This window comes from Ambystoma mexicanum, chromosome 7q (genome assembly GCF_040938575.1).
Source record: "Ambystoma mexicanum isolate Mex_15411 chromosome 7q, UKY_AmexF1_1, whole genome shotgun sequence".
Taxonomy (NCBI): Eukaryota; Metazoa; Chordata; class Amphibia; order Caudata; family Ambystomatidae; genus Ambystoma; species Ambystoma mexicanum.
In genome coordinates this window covers 328,249,855-328,269,634 of record NC_090941.1, presented here as the reverse complement: position 1 = coordinate 328,269,634, position 19,780 = coordinate 328,249,855, and the positions used below count along the sequence as shown (strand labels likewise).

Genomic DNA, 19,780 nt, shown 5'->3' with positions numbered 1-19,780 from the left:
AGATGCAAATAGCTTCAGAACAACCAACCATTGAGTACAAGCACTATAAAATGTGTATAATCGAAACAAAATTAAGAAAAAATCCTTTCAAATTAGTTTTTCCCCAACTAACGAGAAAGCAAGAAAGCCTTTAGAAGTAAAAAACAACTAACCTTGGAATTGATCACACTTTTTGTAAATGTGGTGTTTATAATTTCAGCATTGTGATTGATCTCCCAGATGCAGGAAAACGCTAATCTATGGAAAAAAATGATATTCACTATAGTACACAAATTGAAACTGAAGAAGAAAATTATAAACACAAAAAATGCATGCATTTTAGAGGTGATATATCCATTTCTTAACTATACATACAATTCCAGTGAATGCACATGTTTCATATAAATGGGATTCTTTATTAATGGCTATTAATAGTAAATATTTATTAATAGTTATTGTGCAATTAACAAGGACCGATCCATACGTTTGAAACTAGTTTCTTTAAATCCAAAGCCTTTATTAACCCAATAGAACATTTGTTTTTTGCTGTAGCGATCAGTGGACATATCAGCTTCATTTCTCAATACTCTCAATAGAATATTTTTAAAATTATTCAAATTTTAAATCTATTCCACACTTGAATAGAAAACGTTATAGGTGAACAATCCCTTTTCTATCTTAAAAGTACACACACGTGTGCTCACCTCCTGATGGAAGACCTAGGGATTGGAAAAGGGTTGGGCAGGATGTAAGGCACATTCTCTATTATGTGCTGAGTCCTGCACAGCATATTATTTTCTTTGTATGGCTACATTTCTATAAAATGAAATAAAAAGTTCTATATAAACAAAAAGAACATACTAGTACAATTTCACTTGAGCCATATCATTTTCATCTAACCAAGAGGCTGGGGATTTAGTTAAAAATAAAACCATGTATTTTCCTAATTTCTTAAGACCATTCAAAGCCCTTTAAATTTACACAAATATAAAAGCATCTGAAAAAAGCCTGTGCATACCTCTCAACATTGGACCGCAACGAGCACAAATTTGAACTGAGTAGGTCAGGAACCATGTCAATCCTCTAAGGAAAAAAACAAAATGGATTCAATCTAACCGTTTCATAAAGCTTTTAAATACACATTCATATACATAAAGTTCATCACTTTAACTGGGGTGGGTAAATCCAGCATAGTAGACCGTGTTCCCAATGTAGACTGGAGTGTGTATTGAAAGATATTCTGATGTACACAGGTCACTTTTCCAACAAACATTTGCAGAAAGAATAATCTAGACCTGATAACAAATGGGTTTGAAGAGCTAACTGCTTGAAAGTACTAATTGTGAAGCAACGGTATGATAAGGGTTCTGTGTAACCCTGGAGGACGGACTCAGACCACAGGGGTATAACGTCCTGTCTCCATCTCTTTCCTGACCTAGATCGGTGTTCTGGTCAAGGATCACCTTCTGGGCCTATCCCAGTGCAGTGGGATTGAGAGAGTTAGTAATCTGAATTTTGCTTAAATTTTGGAACTCAGAATCCCAACCACTGATAACGTCCAATCACATAGTAAACCTACCTGACAAGTATAACTTTGGAACCGAAACCTTTAGGACATTGGGCCCAAATCAATTTTAAGACTGGGCTTATTAAGTGATAGGGAATTATTCTAGTGCTGTTCCAAGGTTTTATGCAATCGGGTTACTTACCTGTTTTGCACTGGTTTTATTATATATTTTACAGGTAATTGCACATATATGGAACAATAAGTAGCCCCCAGACAGATTATTAGATGTTACCGTTCTTTACTTATCCACGCACGTGTCTAATCATTCTTGTATACTTAGCCATTGGCTCGTAGTTTAACATTCATGGTCCTGAAAGGTTTGGACTTTTAATTCAAATGACCAAATTTACTAGATAAAGAATACTCTACTTCGCCATCCATGCTCTAGCCATTGCTTATATTAATGTATTTTTAGATTGCTACATTAGCAACATAACCTCACTAGACAGTTTCTGTTTTAGCCCTATGGGGATAGGTGGAAAGGAACGGGTGTGAATTTCTCCAGAGACCACTGCTGAGGTTCCGGAATCGGTTGGAGACACGTTCTTCTGTTTTTGGCCTCATCCGGGGGGCTCTGGGATCGCGGGTACAGAGGTCACTTTCGGATGCAGGATTACGTTTTGGTCAGTCTTGGTGTTCGAATCTCAGTCCCAGGCAGTTTCCAGCTGAACACCCTTGGGACGAAACCACATGACACCTCAAGGGAGAGAATAAGTCAGTTTGCAACAGGAGTCACCATGATCAGGCAGCAACAGGTGATCTTCTATGGGTGAACAAAGGAGACGGCTCTGCCCAGCTTCAGTTGGTATTAGATGGCTGAAAATGCAGGAGCAGATGACAAGTTAAAGATCCTCCAAGTTCCAAGGATGCACATACAATGGTGACAGCTGCGAGGTAGACCAGGAGAGAGTTGGTCCAGGGACACTTGCAAAGGCTCGGATCTTTGAAAATGGGGTGAGACTGGCTGTCCCCACCGGTCTGTCCGAGGGCGAAGCACCAACAAGGGTCTTCCCAAGAGGAGGCAGATGAGTGGGACTTCACTTGAGTTGATGCTGATAAGCTGCAAATGCCATCCTAGGGTGGTCAGTGGCTGGGGGTCTTGGCTCCAAAGATGACCTTAGGAATGGCTGCAGGTGTCCTGCTTTTATCAAGGATTTGGTCTGAAGCAGGCCCAGATCCACCCATGCTAAGGATCTGCATGATTCACACTAGTAGTGGCTCTTCAATAACGGATAGCCACTGGCCACACCCATTCTGCCCAGCAACATACACCACATGACTTGGATGTGGACTGGGAACAGCCAGTCCCAAACCCCACATCTGGTCAAACTCACAGACCAAACCTGGTAAAGCTTGAGCTTCCCTCGGGAAAGGGCATTCCTTATATGGCAATTCTGGGCCCAAGAGGGCAAGAAGGAGGCCAGAGAACAATATGACCAAAGGACAGGCAAAAGTCTTGTTGCACAGCCATTTTAGAAAGCTTGCCACTCTTAGTAGCCATTTGCAATAAATGCATGAGCACAAAGTGCAAAACACTACAGCAAAATATCTGCGGCCACCAGCCCAACCTGGACATATTGTATATGTAACCAAAATGCCATAAAACAAAATGTTTAAAAAGATACCAAGTATCCCAACCACAACTCACTTTAGGGTAATATGTGCAGTTGTAAACATGCAAAAAATCCATAAAGAGACACATATGGTGGTATCTTGGTGGTAAATCAGCCGAGATACCATGAAACGGATTCACTGTTACTGCCACTTGGTACAGCGGAATTACGACTGGATTACAAGTGGTGGTATTACAGTGTTAGTCCACATTTATTCATGGGGATTTTGCCGGAATTACCACAGACAGTAATTTTGCCGGAATTGCCATTTTTTGGCATGAAGGTGGTGGAATTACCTCCAGCATTTTGCTGGGGCTTTACCTACACCTTACCTGCAAACCCATAGTTTATCAGTTAAGTAATGCAGCCGTAACTCTGTACCACTGCATTACCACTGTTTTTGGCCACACTGCCGAGCTCAAAATGAGGCCCATAGTGTCTCATTACTGATAGTCTATGGAAGGATCCATTTCCCCATATAAATTCGCACAAAGCAAGGAAAGTAGCACAGGAGGCTTTACTTACCTTCAATAATAGGTTGTCATTCAAAAATAAAGCAAACAGAAATGGTGTCCCATAGAAGTATATGGGAGGAAATCAGCAAAAAAAGAATATTTCCTAACAATGAGGAATCTGTGGAGGAGGGAATTCATTAGAAGAACAAAGTACTGACCTCTCAGTAATTCTCTTTCTGATGGATGTTCCTCCCACAGGTTTCTTATTGCCCTCTCAACCTGCCCCACTTGGTGGACAGCTAGTACACCTGTGGTTCTGCGGTCCCTCCATAAGGAAAAAGGGTGGCACTAGGGTAGCAGGGTTCAGTGCCTCAATATTAACTGTCCCTGGTGTGATGTCCGGCTTGGGGGCTGGGGGGTGAGGGGTGGAGGTGGTTTCGAGGGAGATTTCCGGTGGAGCTGCGCTTCACCCCCTGGCGGTGGAAACCTTTCTTGGAGCAGCTGCTCTATCAAAGATAAGGAATCCGTGGGAGGCACTTCCATGGGAAAGTACATTACAGAGAGGCAAGTATTTTGTTCTTTGAAATACATTTGGCAGCTTTCTAATACTCTGTATTATGACTGAAGTACTTATTTGAACTGATAGTTTTATATTTGTGAATTTATTATAGAGTATATTTTTCAGTATATCAGTGTAGTGTATTTTCTAGATTTGGGTTTGTGAACTAGTTATACCTCTCTGCCGACACACTAACCCCTACCTGAGAGCTAAGCCTTTTTACGGAGATTTACAAAATCTCCACCTTAGAAAGGACTTTAGAACACTCACACGTAAGACTCCAACTCTTAGTATAGGCCTGAAGCACAGAAGTGGTGTTGGTAGCAATGGCTGAGTAGCAAGGCTAATCTTAGGAGGGAGGAAGGTCTGAAGGGAGATGCAAAGAACTTTGAGTATAGACATAGGCCAAAGAAACTCTGACACTAAAAGTTATATAAAAATACACACACAATAAGTAACTTTAGAAAAACCAATGGATTATTTACAGTAAGTAAATCCATTTTGGAATACTTTTTGAATGGCAGTATGCAATTCAAAGGTAAGTGAAAGGTTTGGAATAACTTTCAGAACCTCTGTTTCAGGTACGAGTGATTGAAACAAAACCAATATAAATCAGGTAAATACTTGTAATTATTTTCAGAGAGGCATAACAATTCAGAAGTCCATCCCTATCTAGTTAAGAGCGTCTCAGAGTTAGATTGGAGGGCAAAACAGGTAGGCACAACTGTAGAAAGTTCAAAGGTTCCAGAGGATGTCTTCTGTAACAAGTTTACTAATTACTCGCGGTCTAAATTCAACAATCAACAACCATAACCAAAAGGGCCTCCAAGATAAATAAAAAACAACAACAAAACCAGACAGGAAACACAATTAAAGGAGCAATAAACAAACCTAATCACATAGGTCTTTTAACCGAGGTACCACCTACCCACAACCGCCCCAAATACAAGCAACAAACCGCAAACGCTAAGGCCCAAAGACCAGGAAATAGACAAATCCAACGAGCACGTCCACTTAAAAAGGGATACAACCCACAAACCAAACATCATGCCTCGCCACAAGAAAGACCAAGAAGCCAGAACAGACAACAGACATAATAAGAAAACCCCACCCACTCGGGAAGGCACCGACCAGCAGGACCCCACAAGACCAAGAAACCGCACAAACAACACCACAGACGGCCTAAGGCGACAAACAAATAACATAACCAAGACAGACTACATTGCTCACTACCTCTCTACATACGATGGAGCGAAAAGCAAAAGCGGCACAGCAACACGGAACCGACAGGAAACAAGCATCACGAATGCAGACCCCCACCAAGACACCAACTGCAACATGAAAACTAAGAACGCATCCAAACCCAGTCTTCACTATGAACAATACCCCAACCAGAATTAGGGACAAGTTGAATCCATCATTCTCTACACGCCCTACATCACCAAAGACTGGAACAACGGACCAGTATCTAAAAAATGGACAACCCAAAACAAAACCAGCCCCACCATAAACTTTATCGGCTTACTCGACGAAGAGAGTGACCACCAAAGAACTGCTCCACCCAACAGGTTCAAACAGGGAAAACACACCCGCAACAGAAACCCAACAGACAACACACCGGGCTGAACAAACAATACAAACAACAACCCTAAAGGAAATGCAAACAAACTACACTGCAGCCTTTTCAACATCAGATCCATGGTAAAACACTCAATAGAAATCCATGACCTCTTAAGCAAAAAAGGCACAGACATGCTTTTTCTCACAGAAACATGGTTATCAGACAACTATAAAGGCATTGCGAACGAAGCAATACCAGGTAGGTTCTACCAAGAGTCTCCGAGTACCTTGGGCGTGAAGAAGTGAATGCAGCACGATGCAACAGCAGCAGAAGAACCGGTCACCTGATTCTTAGTCGGGCAGATGAAAGAGGTGACACTGGAGTGGATCTCGCAGCAGCAGTCAAGTGAAGTGGGTCTCAGCAACAGATTCTTCTCGGTTCTGTGATTTTTGTGCATTTTGGGAAGCACCAGTGAAGAACGATTACCCGCCGATCGATTTGTCTCGCTATCCCGGTCCAGCACACGGGTGAGGGGACTTCAAGGGGTGGAATCCTGCTTCTGGAGCTCTAGAAGGAGTCCACCAAAGTTTTGGGAAGATTCGATCTTCAGAAGACTATGCACTGCACACTGGCCACAGGTTGCAAGGTAATGGTGGTTTTCAACCCGTGAAGGACACGGCTTGTTGTGGGATGGCTTGAAATATAGGTTAAAGACTGATTGGTCCCACCAATCTAAGGGGGAGAGTCGTCCTCTTTAGAGATCTCCTGATGCTTTGGAGAAGGGGTCGAACAGCAGCGATTACACAGAAGGAATCTCTGGTCATCTGGAAGCAGACACAGACATCTCTCTTCTTCCTCATCAATTCTTCTGTTCGAGGGGTCAGCTTATCTTCAGACTTAGAGTCAATACCTTTTTTTCAGAAACCTAGCCTATCAACACCAATGCACCATTCAAACTCTGAGTGGAGGCTGTCCTTTCAGGAAAGCAAGCCCCCACCCTGTTGGAACTGGTTCAAGTCTTGCACACAAGAAGACATAGAACAGCATAGTCTTGGAGTCCTCCCCTGTTTCCTGTCCTCACAGACACACTTGATCCTGGGTGGGCTTCACAAAGGTTTCTGACTGAAGACAAAAGTCAAGCCAGGACCTCCCCCACCTAGCACGGCAGAAGGACCAAGAAGGAACAAGCAAACAAGAAATGGAGGGGGAAAAAAAAGAACAGTCACCATTTTGGGTCAATGGTGACCCTTCTGTGCACTAACAGGGCTGCGAGTACAGCCTGGGAGTAAACCACTGGAAGAGAGTCTCAACTACCCCACAAGTGCAGATGCTGTGCCAATCAGCCTGAGGGAAGGCAACTGGAGGTCCCAAGGAAAAATTCCAGAGGTCGGAAGATGGACCACAGAAGAATACGTTGCAGAACAGGAGGACCCCTTATGAAAGTCTATGGGGAATCAGATTCCAGGAATCTCCACCACCAACCAGGGGGACACCCAGGGGTATCGTATCGCAAATGATTACCCTTCCCAGAGTCCCAATGTATGTGCTCACATCAGTGGTTTCAGCGGAAATGGCTCCAGTGTCCTGAAACAACCTGGTACATTAACGTTTCTTTTCGACAAGTGCACTATTCTGGACCCGGATCCCAGGGCTTTCCACCTTGAACCAACAGTGATCCCAGCAACACGGTGGAAGAACAAAGGTTCTTCCTAGAACATCTACCTTCAATCCAGAAATGAAAGATCAATTGAAGAAAACTTCAGGACAATGGGAGAATCCGATCAGGCGGCTCCAAGCAGACAGGTGAAAAAAAGAAGGCAGCAACATGACAACAAATGGTCCCAGGATGGAGACAATGGCTGGTGGTGCCTTTCAATGTCCCAAACTGAAGCTCTGGGGCGATATAAACTCTCAGCACCCCTCAGGACTACTGCAGCAGCCCACAGCCAAGTGGAAGATCCTGATGGTAAATGACAGGATGCTGCAGTAAAATGGCACAAAATCATTCCAAAGTTGAGGGCTTGACCCAGCAGATATGCAGAGTCACCTGGAGCCAAGAAATTCAGAATGGACTTCTAGCAACAAAAAAACAAAACATGGATATGCCCAAAATACCGTACCTAGCCAGTATGGCCAGGTACGGGTTAAAAAACTGTTAAATTGACAGGAATTGCTGCAAAACGTTCCTCCAGCGGGTCGGCAGACCTGCTACCTCCAAGTTACAGGAACCAGTAAGAGAGCAAGTTATGGGCAGGGGAGAACCGAAATACCTCTGCGAAAGGGGGTTGGTCACAGGCCAGCCAGTGTTACAAAAGATTTTCATTTTAGCAACTTTCCCTCCATAGTTCTATCAGTCTTTCAGACTATCAGTACTCAGAAACCATGTTTCCCTTTTGACTTTTACACTTTTGTAACTTTTTTACATTGCACATAGCATCTCACAATGCAGTGCAATGGGGATACTTTTGAATCACCCTAGCCTTCTACACTTGGGATATTTGGTTACTTTTATATGTGCCTAAAGATATGTTGGGTGGCAGCAAATATAGTTTTACCATTTTTGTGTTAATTCGAGTGTGCACATTTGCGCTTACCGACTATGGCGACTAAGCGTGGCTAGTGCCCCACACCACAAGCCCTTTGCTTGTTCTTTGGCCATATTGTTGTTTGGCCTTCTTCCTGCCTTGCCAAGTCAAGAAATCCAATATAAGGTCATGAACTTGCCTGGGAAAGATGCAGATTTTGCAGCCTAGTGATGCCTTTGTGTGGGTGGCTCAGGAAGGGCATGGGTCTGTCTGATTCTACTCCACATCTGTGGTGCCTGAAAGTCTGGGCGTGGGACATGAGGGAAACCAATAGTGGTGCCTGAATGGACTAGTGCTGGCTGTTTGAATGGTGCAGATCCTTACCACTGGTGGGCTTGGACTTGCTTCCAGCCAGGATTTTGGATTAGAAGAGGACTCCTGCAGCCATGTCTTCAGATCAGCACTGGAGCTAAGAATGCTGTGCAGAAGAACAGCCAACTGAAGATCCCAAGAAGACTCTTGAAGAGGCCCAGCATCCCTTCCCGTGTCTGGCCCGGGAAAGCCCTGTTGGACTACCTGATCTTCGAAGGCCCTTGGCAATGCTGCAATCCCTGGCTGGTGGGACCAAACAGTCTCAACGTGCTCTCGAGGTTCAAAAGCGTCCCTGAATTAACCGGTGGACTGACTAGCTCTGCAGTGCGCTTACTCGCTAGAACCTTCACTGTTACGGAGAATTCTCAGAAATGTGCTAATTCCTCTCTACCTTAGAGACCCCCAGCACCTTTGCTGGATTTGAAGGACTTTAATGTTTTACCTCGAGAGAATGAGATCCTTTTTCCCACTCTTTCAAGTAATTTTCCTATGATTTGAACACTGTTTCTCTTTGGTTGTGGAGTCTGAGAAACTCCATAGGCATCATCTTTTACATTGTAACACACAGCACACCTTCAGTGCAGTGGCACAGGGAAGTCTTTCAGATTTCCCAAAGGTTTAAATACCTTTCTCTTGGATAACTACTGTTTCCAAGAGCAGTAAAGTGAAATTGACTTTACTTACCTTTGTAACTTTCTAGGCTCGGGACAATAGGGTGCTGGAGGGGCTACTTAGTATCCCCTTTGTCTAGTTTCTCAGGTAAGCATTTTATGTTACCCTTACCTCAATGAATGGCTAGTGGCAGCGGTTTACTTTGAACTACCGTGGGGTGCTTTTACCGCGGGCTGCTTTCGCAGCTGCAGTTTTGCTAAAATGGCCCGGTCTTCTTTTTTTGCCATTTCTTTGAGGAAAGGTCCTTCTTGAGATTTACTCTGCGTACCAAACCAGATTTGGTCCCTTTGTTCATTTTGTCTTTGGCGGGATTCACGAGAAGCCCGCCTCTGCCTCCAGTATGTCTGGCAGGGGCAGGAAGTGAGGGAGGTGCCTGAAACTCCCTGTGCTTAATCCCCTTGGTTACAGGAATGCACCCAAGGTGATTGGCCGGCTGACTGTTCGGCAAGGACAGCCACCCTGCTGGGTGACTGACAGCTGGGCTGGAATGAATGGAAGAAACCTGCATAAAATGTCACCCTTTCTGGCTTGGAAGGCAGAGTCGACGACTGGATGAAGGAATGCAAAGAAGAACTTGGAAGAGACGCCTGCTGCAACTCCGGGACCGTTGGTTTGCCCGGTGAAGCCCTGCTGCTGTGCAGAAGCTCCGAATTCGCCTCAACTAGAGAAGCCCTGCAAGGACGACTTCTCCCCTTGAGTTGGTGGGACCAATCAACTCCAAAGTGTACTTGTCTGGACATGCCCTCGGAGCTGGCTGTACTTCCTTGCTGCTACAGGAACTGAAGTGCCAGAGAGAGGAACACCAGATTGTAGTGAATCGCTTTTAAGTTGGCCAAGCGGTCCAGGAAGATCCTCCAGACTCCCAGGAAACAGGACTGACCGAGCCTGAGCCATCTCAACTGAGTGCTGAACCCCAGATGCAAGAAAGCCCATATCGACAGCCAAGAACCGCAGTGGTGCTTTTTGTTGAGACGCGAGGAGCTGAAACCACGAAGTGCCACTGAATAGAAGTTGGCCCTTTTCTGTCGCTAATCATCCCATTGCAGTGCAGGAGTCCTCCAGACGTCCTCCCTCTTGTCCCCACGACTGAGGCCCAGGAACACAGTATCTGCAGAGCTGCACAGGAACACAAGCCATCTGGAACCATTTCTTCTAACCAAATGTACTGTACAGTCTAAGAGATCTTACCTCTTGTTGTGTAGCCTCACTTGTTCTCAGTTGAGACTTGTCTTGGTTGCTTCTGTAGAGTTTCTAACAGCTTCTTTACCTCACAAGCCTAAACAGCTGGTGGCCCTACTTTGATTTCTTCTTTTCTACAAAGACTTCTAAAACATTGTGCAAGACGTTCACCTACCCTTCCTTTCTTTCATCCATCTGCAAGCTCTTCTTCACTGCTGAGTACTGTGTGGTCTTGGCTAATATTTACCTAGAGTTTTGTGTCACTCCTGTGTGGGTGATTCGTGTTTTTAGGAGTTTGCCCATACCGTTCACCCAGGCCCAACACTTGAACACATCTAGGGAGCCTTCTACGAAGTCCCAGAACACTTTCTAATAGCGCTAAAGTCTGTACTCACTTGTTGAATGAGGCTTTCCTGCATCTGAGCCCCATCTAAACCTGCCTACTGTTGGCCACTAGACCACTAGCGTCCCTCTTCTGACCCCAAGATCACTCTTGCCTTAGAATAGGGAAGTGTTAGGCAAGATTGTATGTAGTAACCCTGTAGCAACCCTAGTAACCCTGTGGGAGACACCAGCCTTCTGGTCCTCTTGGCAATAGAAAACCCAACTATTGGCATAGGCCTGTACTACACAAGATGGGGTAAAGTGACTGAGCAGCCAGACTTATCTCAAGAGGGGTAAATGTGAGCTGTAGAGATGTAAGAGAGATTCACATTGACAAGTATTCAAATAACACTTCTATTCAAGGTTTTCAAGTAAAATAATTATTTATTAATTTAACATTCAGTTTTAAAATAAGCCTTCTTTAGAAAGGGCAATATGCAACAATAAAATACACTTCAAAATACACTTCCTTAGCTTTAAGTAAAGCAAGTAGATACCCTTTTGGGATGTCACACACACACTTCCTACACCCTGAGGGGACTTCAATTACTAGGACACTGTGAACATTGATATATCACATTTACACTTAATGCAATACTGAGGTGGTAAAAAAAGGAAAAGGTTAGGGAAGGAAACAAAGGTTAACAAGTTCTCTGAACAGGCAAGTACTTTACAATCCCCCAATAAAGTATAAGTGTACCCTTTCCCAGCAATACAAGTAACCTATGTACCACCTTTGAGGGACAGATAAACACAAAGTCAAAGGGTCAGAAGAGTCTACAGGGGGCCAGGACAGCCAATGTCAATTGAAAATGTCTAGGGAGCTGAGGCACTTCCGGAAGATATCACAGAAGACTTGTACAATGTTATATGAAGAGTTTGTAGCAAAGAATCACTGTTGGGCCACATGCTGTAAGGCTTGTGGAAGCATAGCTGCAAGCAACTCTGCAGAGAAAGCAGTTGCTGTAAGTCTCCAGTGAGACATACAAGCTACAGACCAAAAAATACAAGTACCCCTTTAGTCAAGACAGTACCTTAGGTTGGAAGAAGAGGGTCCAGCTGGCTCCTGGGTTCCTGGGCCTCTGTCGTGGAAACAAGAGGGACGGCATCTGGAGGACTCCTGCACTGCAGTTTGAAGGTCAACGGCGGCAAAAGGCTCTTTCCAAATCAGCTGCACTTTGCGGTTTCAGCTAACGGCAAAGAGCACCACCGCGGTTCTTGGACACCTTGTGGGCTTCCCATGCTTCTGGGGTCCAGCACACCGCTGAGGTGGCTCAGGCTTGGGTCACCCTGCTTCGCAAAGGGTCCTTAGGATCTTCCCGGGGCTCGGTTCCGGCTTAAAGACGATGCACTCGTTCCTGGTGTTCCTGACCCCTAGCACTCAGTTCCAGCAGCAGCAAGGAAGTACAGCCAGTAGGGAGAGGGGTTCCAGTGGAGTTCGTCTTGGGGTCAGTTAAACCCACCAACCCAAGGGAAGAAGTCGTCTGTTCCGGGCTTCTCTAGTCGATACGAAATTCGGAGGTTCAGCTAAGCAGCAGGGCTTCACCGAGCAAACCAACCCTCCAGCAGGGTGTAGCAAGCTTCTCTTTCAGTTTCTTTCTTCGGTTCCTTCGTCCAGTGGTCGACTCTTCTCTCCAAGAGACCTCGCCTTTTATGCAGGTTTCTCCCATTCATTCGCAGCCTAGCAGACCCTCACACAGCAGGATGCCTGTCCTCCAAGGACAGCCAGCCCACCAATCACCTTTGGGTGCATTCCTGTAACCAAGGAGACTAAGCACAGGGTGTTTCGGGCACCTCCCTTGCTTCCTGCCCTGCCAGACACGCTGGAGCCAGAGGTGGGTTTCAGCACTGAAACCTGCTAAAGACAAAACCATCAAAAGGACCAAACCTGGTTTGGCGCGCAGAGTAAAAACCAAGAAAGACCTCACAAGCAAGAAATGGCAAAAAAGAACACCGGCCGATTTTGACAAAATTGGCACCCATGGGTGGAATAGTGCAGCTGAGGATTCAGCCTGCAGTAAAAACGCACAATGGTATGAAAATTAGAAAAATGACACCAGTCATTAACTGTAGTGAGGGTAACACAATTGTTACATGAGAAAGTAGGAAAAGGGGCTACTAAGTAACCCCCAGTACTTCCACCTAAACTGGGTTGTACTGGACCTACATAGGAAAACCTGGTAAGTAAAGTCAATTGCACTTTACTACTCTTGCGAACAGTAGTTTACCCAAGAGAAGGTATTTAAACGTTAAGAGAAATCCAAATGACTTCTCTGTGACACTGCACTGAAGGTGCTGTGTGTCACAATACAAAAGGTGATGCCTATGTAGTTTGTCAGATTCAAAATACCAAAAGAAACAGTCCAAATCAGATAAAAATACATGAGAGAGTTAGAAAAAAGGATAAAAATGAAAAGTCCTAAAGTCCAGCAAAAGAGCTGGGGGTCTCCAAGGGAGAAGGGTATTAGCACAGAAATGAGAATTCCCCCTAACAGGAAGGGACTCTTAAGTATAGGGATTCTGACTAGAAAATATAACTAGTGTTGCAAAGTACTTACTTGTAAAGGTGTTAGTGTGAAACTTTGATTTCTAATAGGTTACAAGTGTCACTAAGTTCTTACCTTTGAGTTATTTACTTACCTTTGAATTGTGTTCCACTCTTCTAGCAAGAAACTGTGTTGGTATTTCTTCATTACCCCTGAAACTGAATAAGTGTAAAAGTCTACCAATAAGGTTTACTCACCTTGAACAGCTGCTGCCATTCCAAAAGTGTAACGTTGGGTTTTGCTTACCCTGAACTGCTTACTGCCTGTTTTTATTTTCAACAAAACATTTTATTAAAGAGTTTACAGGAGAGCATACAAACACATCAAAATCATGTATGAGCATTTCAGCACAAAGTATCACTATTACAAGAGAACTAGTACAGTTCCATCAGGAACACCAGCCACCCCATAGAGCTTACTTGCTGCTGTTGCGGGAGATTTTGTGCGTCTGTTACCATGTTGAGGCTTATGTAAGCCAGCGCGGCACAGGAGAGCGGCAGGTTAGACCTGGGTATTTTTCCGCATAGTCCATAGAGGCTGCCCAAATGTTCTGAAAGCATGCAATGTTTCCCAGTAGCATGGCAGTGATTTTCTCTGACACCACAATGTCCCAACATTTTGTCCACCACATAGGTACTGACGGGCCTTCGGGATGCTTACATAAGCGGGCTATGGGGAATTTTGCCGCAGTGAGGAGGTGGGTGATCAATTTAGCAATATTACCCGTCAATGGAAATGCACCCTCATTGGTGTTCCCTAGTAAAACTGTGCCCGGGTCCCAAGGGATTTCCAGTCCAGTGATCAGTTTGATATGCTCCAACACTACCCACCAGAATGCTTTAGATTTAGGGCAGGACCATAGTAAGTGAAACAAAGTACCAGTGTCTGTGCAGCCCCTCCAACAGCCTGGGGGAATCACAGGATTGCTTTTGTTTAATAGCTCAGGTGTCAAATAGAACCGGAAGCATACTTTGTACCCCCCTTCTCTGTTTGTAATACATTTGGTACTATTATGTAATCTTTCCCATATTCTGCCCCAATCCTCTATTCTTAGAGTGCGCCCCAGGTCTTATTCCCAGCTGAGCATATATTTCTCCTTTCTAGAAGGGTCAGTTTTGTCCAGTAATCGATATAGTATTGAGATTTTACCCCTGGGAGCAAATGTAGTCAAGGTTCTTTCCAGTGTTGTTAGTTGCCTCCCTCCCTTTTCCTTAATCTCGCTTTGTGATATCCAGTGTCTCAATTGAGCGTAGTGGAAAAACTCAGATTCTGGGGCCTTGAACTTCGTTTTACATTCTATGAATGTGAGATTACCATTCTGCAAGAAATCACCTATTCTCTTTAGGCCCCCTATGCTCCCCCTCCAGGCCTCAAATCTATTGTGGGGGATACCAGGGGTGAAGTCTGGGTTATTCCAAATCGGTGTAAGGGGACCAATCGTACCCCTGCAGCCCCACTTGCGCGCCACTCGTTTCCAGTGTAGTACAGTATTTTTCGTGGCCGAGAGAAGCACTGCGTCTGGCAGGGACCAAGTGAAAGCCATATGTGGGATGGAAGAAAGAGGACCCAGGCACCATTCTTCCTCAATCTGCTTCCAGCAAGGTTGGTCTACTGAAGTTTCCCAGAAAAATGAGTAAAAGAGCCGAGCAGCTTGACAGTATCTGGCCACATCCGGAACCCCAAGGCCAGCCAGGACCCTGGAACGAAGCATGTTTGGCTATATGCAGTTTCTTCCCCCGCCCAAACATATTTCATTATACTTTTCTGTAATCTCACTAGGTCCACCTCCAGGATGTTTATTGGGAGGGCAGTACAGTGATAGATAACCCTTGGGACAATGTTCATTTTCACCGCAGTTATTCAACCTAGCAATGATAATTCCTGTTTACCCCATCGCACTAGGTCTTTCTGTAACTCCTTAAATAGTGGTGGGAAGTTGTGTTGGTGTAACTGCTCAATTTTCTTGGGAATATGTATCCCCAAGTATTCGATACAAGAGTCTGCCCACAGGATGGGGTTGTTTGGGGCAAGAGTTTCCCTTTGTTTACGAGATATGTGAATTGCAAGCACTGCAGACTTGGCATAGTTCACTTGGTATCCAGAAACTTTCCCAAAGGCCAATATCTCTTCCCACAGAGCACCCATCGACTCCTCTATTTGCGTATCTGTCATGAGCAGAGCATACATGGCTGTTTTATATTTCTGCTTCCCTATCGTCAGGCCCTTTATATTAACATTCTGACACAGTTTACAGGCAAATGGTTCCATTGCCAGGGCAAAGAAGAGCGGGGATAGTGGGCATCCCTGTCCGTGCCTCTGTTTATATGGAACTTATCTGATCTTGTCCCGTTGATTCTTAATTGCGTGGAGGGGTACTGATAGTTGTACATCACCCAGGTTACAAAATTCGGGCTAAACCCAAAGTGAGATAGCATCCCTCTATAATATACCCAATCTAAGAGATCAAATGCTTTATTGGCATCTAGTGAAATAACAGCCATTTTCTACCCCTTTCTGGTCGCAGATTCTATTAGGTCGATTGTGCGCCTATTGTTATCGTGGGTACTTCTGCCAGGCTCTATTAATTTTGGGAGGACACTACTCATCCTAGTGGCCAGAATCTTAGAGAAGATTTTCCCATCATTGTGATCGGCCTATAGGAGGAGCATAGCTCCAGGTCTTTGCCTGGCTTAGGGGTTAGTATGGTTAGTTCTAAAACAGTCTTTCACTCACTTATCCTGGAGTTGCATCCCGCCCCTCTGAAAAGTACAAAGTTCTTTACTTATCTTCGAATTGTGTTAGGCTCTTCTGAAAAGTATAATTGATATACCTAACTATTCCTGTAATAGAAATAGTTTAAAGGTTTATGAACAATAAGGTTTTACGCAACTTGAATAGCTTGGTGCCATTCTAAAGGTGTAGCCTGATGTCTTACTGATCCATGTGTATCTGACTGCCCCTCTGAAAAGTATACATGTTATTTACTTACCTTTGAACTGCATTGTGAAAAGTAATCCGAGTGTAAATGTATCCATTCTGAAAGAAGAATAAGTTGCATATGTAGCAAGGTGTATACTTGTAATAGTGTTGGTACAACTATAGTATTCCTGTAACAGAATAGCACTGTAGGGTATTACCACTGGGGTCTGCTTACCTTGAATTCCATAAAGTAATTCTAAAACTCTACTAATGTGGATGTACTCCCCGTGAATGGCATTCTGCCATTATAAATGTGTATCACTAGGTTTTACTCACCTTGAACTGAATAGTGCTATTCTAAATAAGGTTCATACTTTGGTTTTCATTTCATAAGTATTGTGTTGGTTGTTAGAATGGTGTTTAGGAAAACTCCCCTAACACCATTATCATTCATTAAGTCTACTTGAGGTAAGACTTGATACAACTATTCCTTGACATACAGGTCCCAAACTCTTAGTACAAGTCTGTGCTAGTCAAGAAACCTTGGTAGAGTGGCAGACTAGTCAGGCTCATCATAGGAGGAAGACGTCAGCTATAGTTAAGTACACTGAACACAATAAATACAATAGTCCAAAGAAACACACAAAATTTTATATTAAAATATATACATTTATTATATTTACACAACTAAAGGAAGATAAATATGTAATTCACTAACCAACAAATATAGTAATTCTTAATATTACTTTTCAAGGGCCATTGCTTCAATGGTAGTTTTGCGGTTACAATGGTTACTGAGTTGGACAATAATGACCTTTGTATCGTATTATCTGTACTAGCGCGTACTCGCGTTAAGACAAAGATATACAGTAATTGTATTTATTTAGCAAAACCACATAAGAAACTCTTTAAGGAAGGAAAAAGGTTGGTTCATCACATTGCAGCAGATCTTAATGTTCTAGAGACACTTTTCAGGCAAACAAACGCCTTAAAAGTCCAATCCTTACATATACAAGAAAGTCAGTTTAGAGTGGATTCAACAACAGCAAAGGTTCCTCAGGATACGTTCAGTCTCTAGGATAAGATTGCTTGAAGATACCACAACGAAGAGGACCCTTCAAAAGGACACCTTAAAGGGACACATACTGCCTAGCCTGGGTCAGAGGTAGAGTGGACACCCTGGACACCTCTTCACAGACTCCAGTCACTCTGGAGCAACTTCTTGGTTTAAGTTAAGTTATACCTTTCATCCCACAGTACCTTAGGTTAGAAGAAATGCTCATAGCTGGATTTCCTGCTGTGTAGCAGCAACAAACCAAGTCTCCTAACTCCTCGGTCTGGTGACAAAAGAAAGGACTCTGAATGGGATGTCTTTTTCTCAGCAGCAACAAAGGACGGTATTTGCCTGGTTCTTCTTTGCTTCTGAAGTCCTGCACTCTGGTGAGGGGACTTCAACGAGTAGGATCGTGCCTCTGGAGGTCCAAATGGAGCTCACCAAAGTTCTGTTCATATTCGTCTTAGCAAAGATGATGCACTTCAAATGAGTCAGAGGTCACTTGGTATTCGCGGCCTGCAGCTCTGGAGAGGCACAGTACCTCAGGAGATGGCTCAATTTGTAGTTCATCGCAGGGCTGGTTGGTCCCACCAACCAAAGGGAAGGAGTCGGCCTCTTCAGAGCTGCTCTGCCTAGTAGAAAACAGTTTCAGGACAGCACTTGTCTCTTCACAGTGATTGGAAGGGTCTGCAGGTGTCTCTGGTCGTCTTCAGCTTCGGTTACTTCAGGTCCCACACACTCCTCTGCACCCTCACAGCATTTTACAGAAAGGGGCGGGTGGCTGGCCAATCAGGACAGCCAGCACCCTGAGCCCCCCACCCCCTGAGTGGGAACTCGTTCCATTTAGGCACTCTGGCAGACAAAGGGCAGGGGAATGAACAACCCCCATACAGACCTCCTCCTCCCAGAATGGTAGAAGGGCTAACAAAGAACAACCACGATAGAAATGGCAAATAAAGGATCCACCATGACACAGGAGCATGGCCAGAAGCCACAACCGAGATTGTCAATACAGAGTGCGGTAAAACAAATATCACAATAGTTGGCAGAACACATCCACTGCCACCTGCCATAACTATAGCGTTGTCTATGTGACTAAAAAGTCACACAAGTAGAGAGTGTGGAGTAATCCACATAAGGTGGAGTGTGCTAATCTCTCAGATTAGCAAGTTTTAAGAAGGATATGAAGCATCCCTCTATCCTTTAGAACTGTAGTTAGTAAGGAGAACCCAATCCTTCCTTGCAAACCGGACAATGAGAGTCTTCTCCCCCTCAGCAGCCGCTGATCCCATACAAGTTTCATGCGGTGTCCCCCAAGGATCATGTGTTTCTCCGACGATGTATAACATCTTTACTAAGCCCCTGTTTGATAAGCTGGACAGACTGGGTGTTGTCTACACTAATTACGCAGATGACACTCAGATTCTAATCCCCCTTTCGGGTAACTTCTTGGAAGACACGGACTTAGTAAATAAGATATATCTCCTCATTCAGGCTTGGATGGCATCCCATGGCCTCTGCCTGAACGACGACAAGACTGAGCTACTGATCATTGGCTCAGCGTTGGCTATCAAAAAACTTGACCCTAACTATGCCTCATTTAACATCGACAATAACGTCATCAAAGTGATGCCTGCAGTCAAAACCCTCGGGGTTTATCTTGACTCAACGCTCACCTTCAAAAAACAAACGAACTCTCTAGCATCCTCCACGGCATATACTTGCAAATTGATCCGAGCATGTAGACCTTTTCTAACTGAGACTAGCTGCATCACATTAGCCAATGCTCTCATCATATCCAAGCTGGATTACTGCAATGCCCTCTATGCAGGCTCTAACAAGTATATCCTTGACAAACTACAAACTCTCCAAAATAACGCTATCAGAGTAGCTTTAAATATTCCTAACAGAGCCCACATCTCCACCTTTAGGAAAAATATCCATTGGCTAAAAATCAAAGACAGGATCACCCTCAAAATACTCTCCCTCACCTCCAAATGTCTTAACAACATTGCCCCCCCCTTATCTGGCCAATAGAATCCACAGGAGAACCTCAAACCGTCCCACTAGACTGACCAACGCCTTCACCTTAGTGATGCCTAGATACAAAAAGAGTACAGCCGGCGGCTCTAGTTTCCCAATCATAGCTGCGCAAACTTGGAACAAACTCCCTTTGGATCTCAGAATGGACCAACCTTACTCTAGTTTCAGGCGAAAAGTCCTCACTTGGATCCATGCCAATGACACTTAGCTTGACCTTCCCCTCCCACATAGACACTAGACGTCTGCAACCAGCTGAATGACATCCGATCAACTAGACTGAACCGTAGTTCCGCATTTTTTCTTCTTTTCCTTCTGCTTTCCTTCTATACTTACCTTTGATCTATCGTGAACT

General features: G+C 44.3%; 1 protein-coding gene across 2 annotated transcripts in view; it reads right to left on the bottom strand.

The window, feature by feature from the left end:
* Positions 1-19,780, bottom strand: part of DIS3 (DIS3 homolog, exosome endoribonuclease and 3'-5' exoribonuclease) — an 859,785-nt gene that overhangs the window by 445,441 nt on the left and 394,564 nt on the right. For both annotated transcript variants that reach the window (XM_069639429.1, XM_069639430.1), the window contains 2 exons: positions 998-1,062; positions 153-237 (listed from right to left, as the gene is read on the bottom strand). In XM_069639429.1, coding sequence (XP_069495530.1) covers positions 153-237; positions 998-1,062 — 150 coding nt within the window. The remainder of the gene's footprint in view (positions 1-152; positions 238-997; positions 1,063-19,780) is intronic.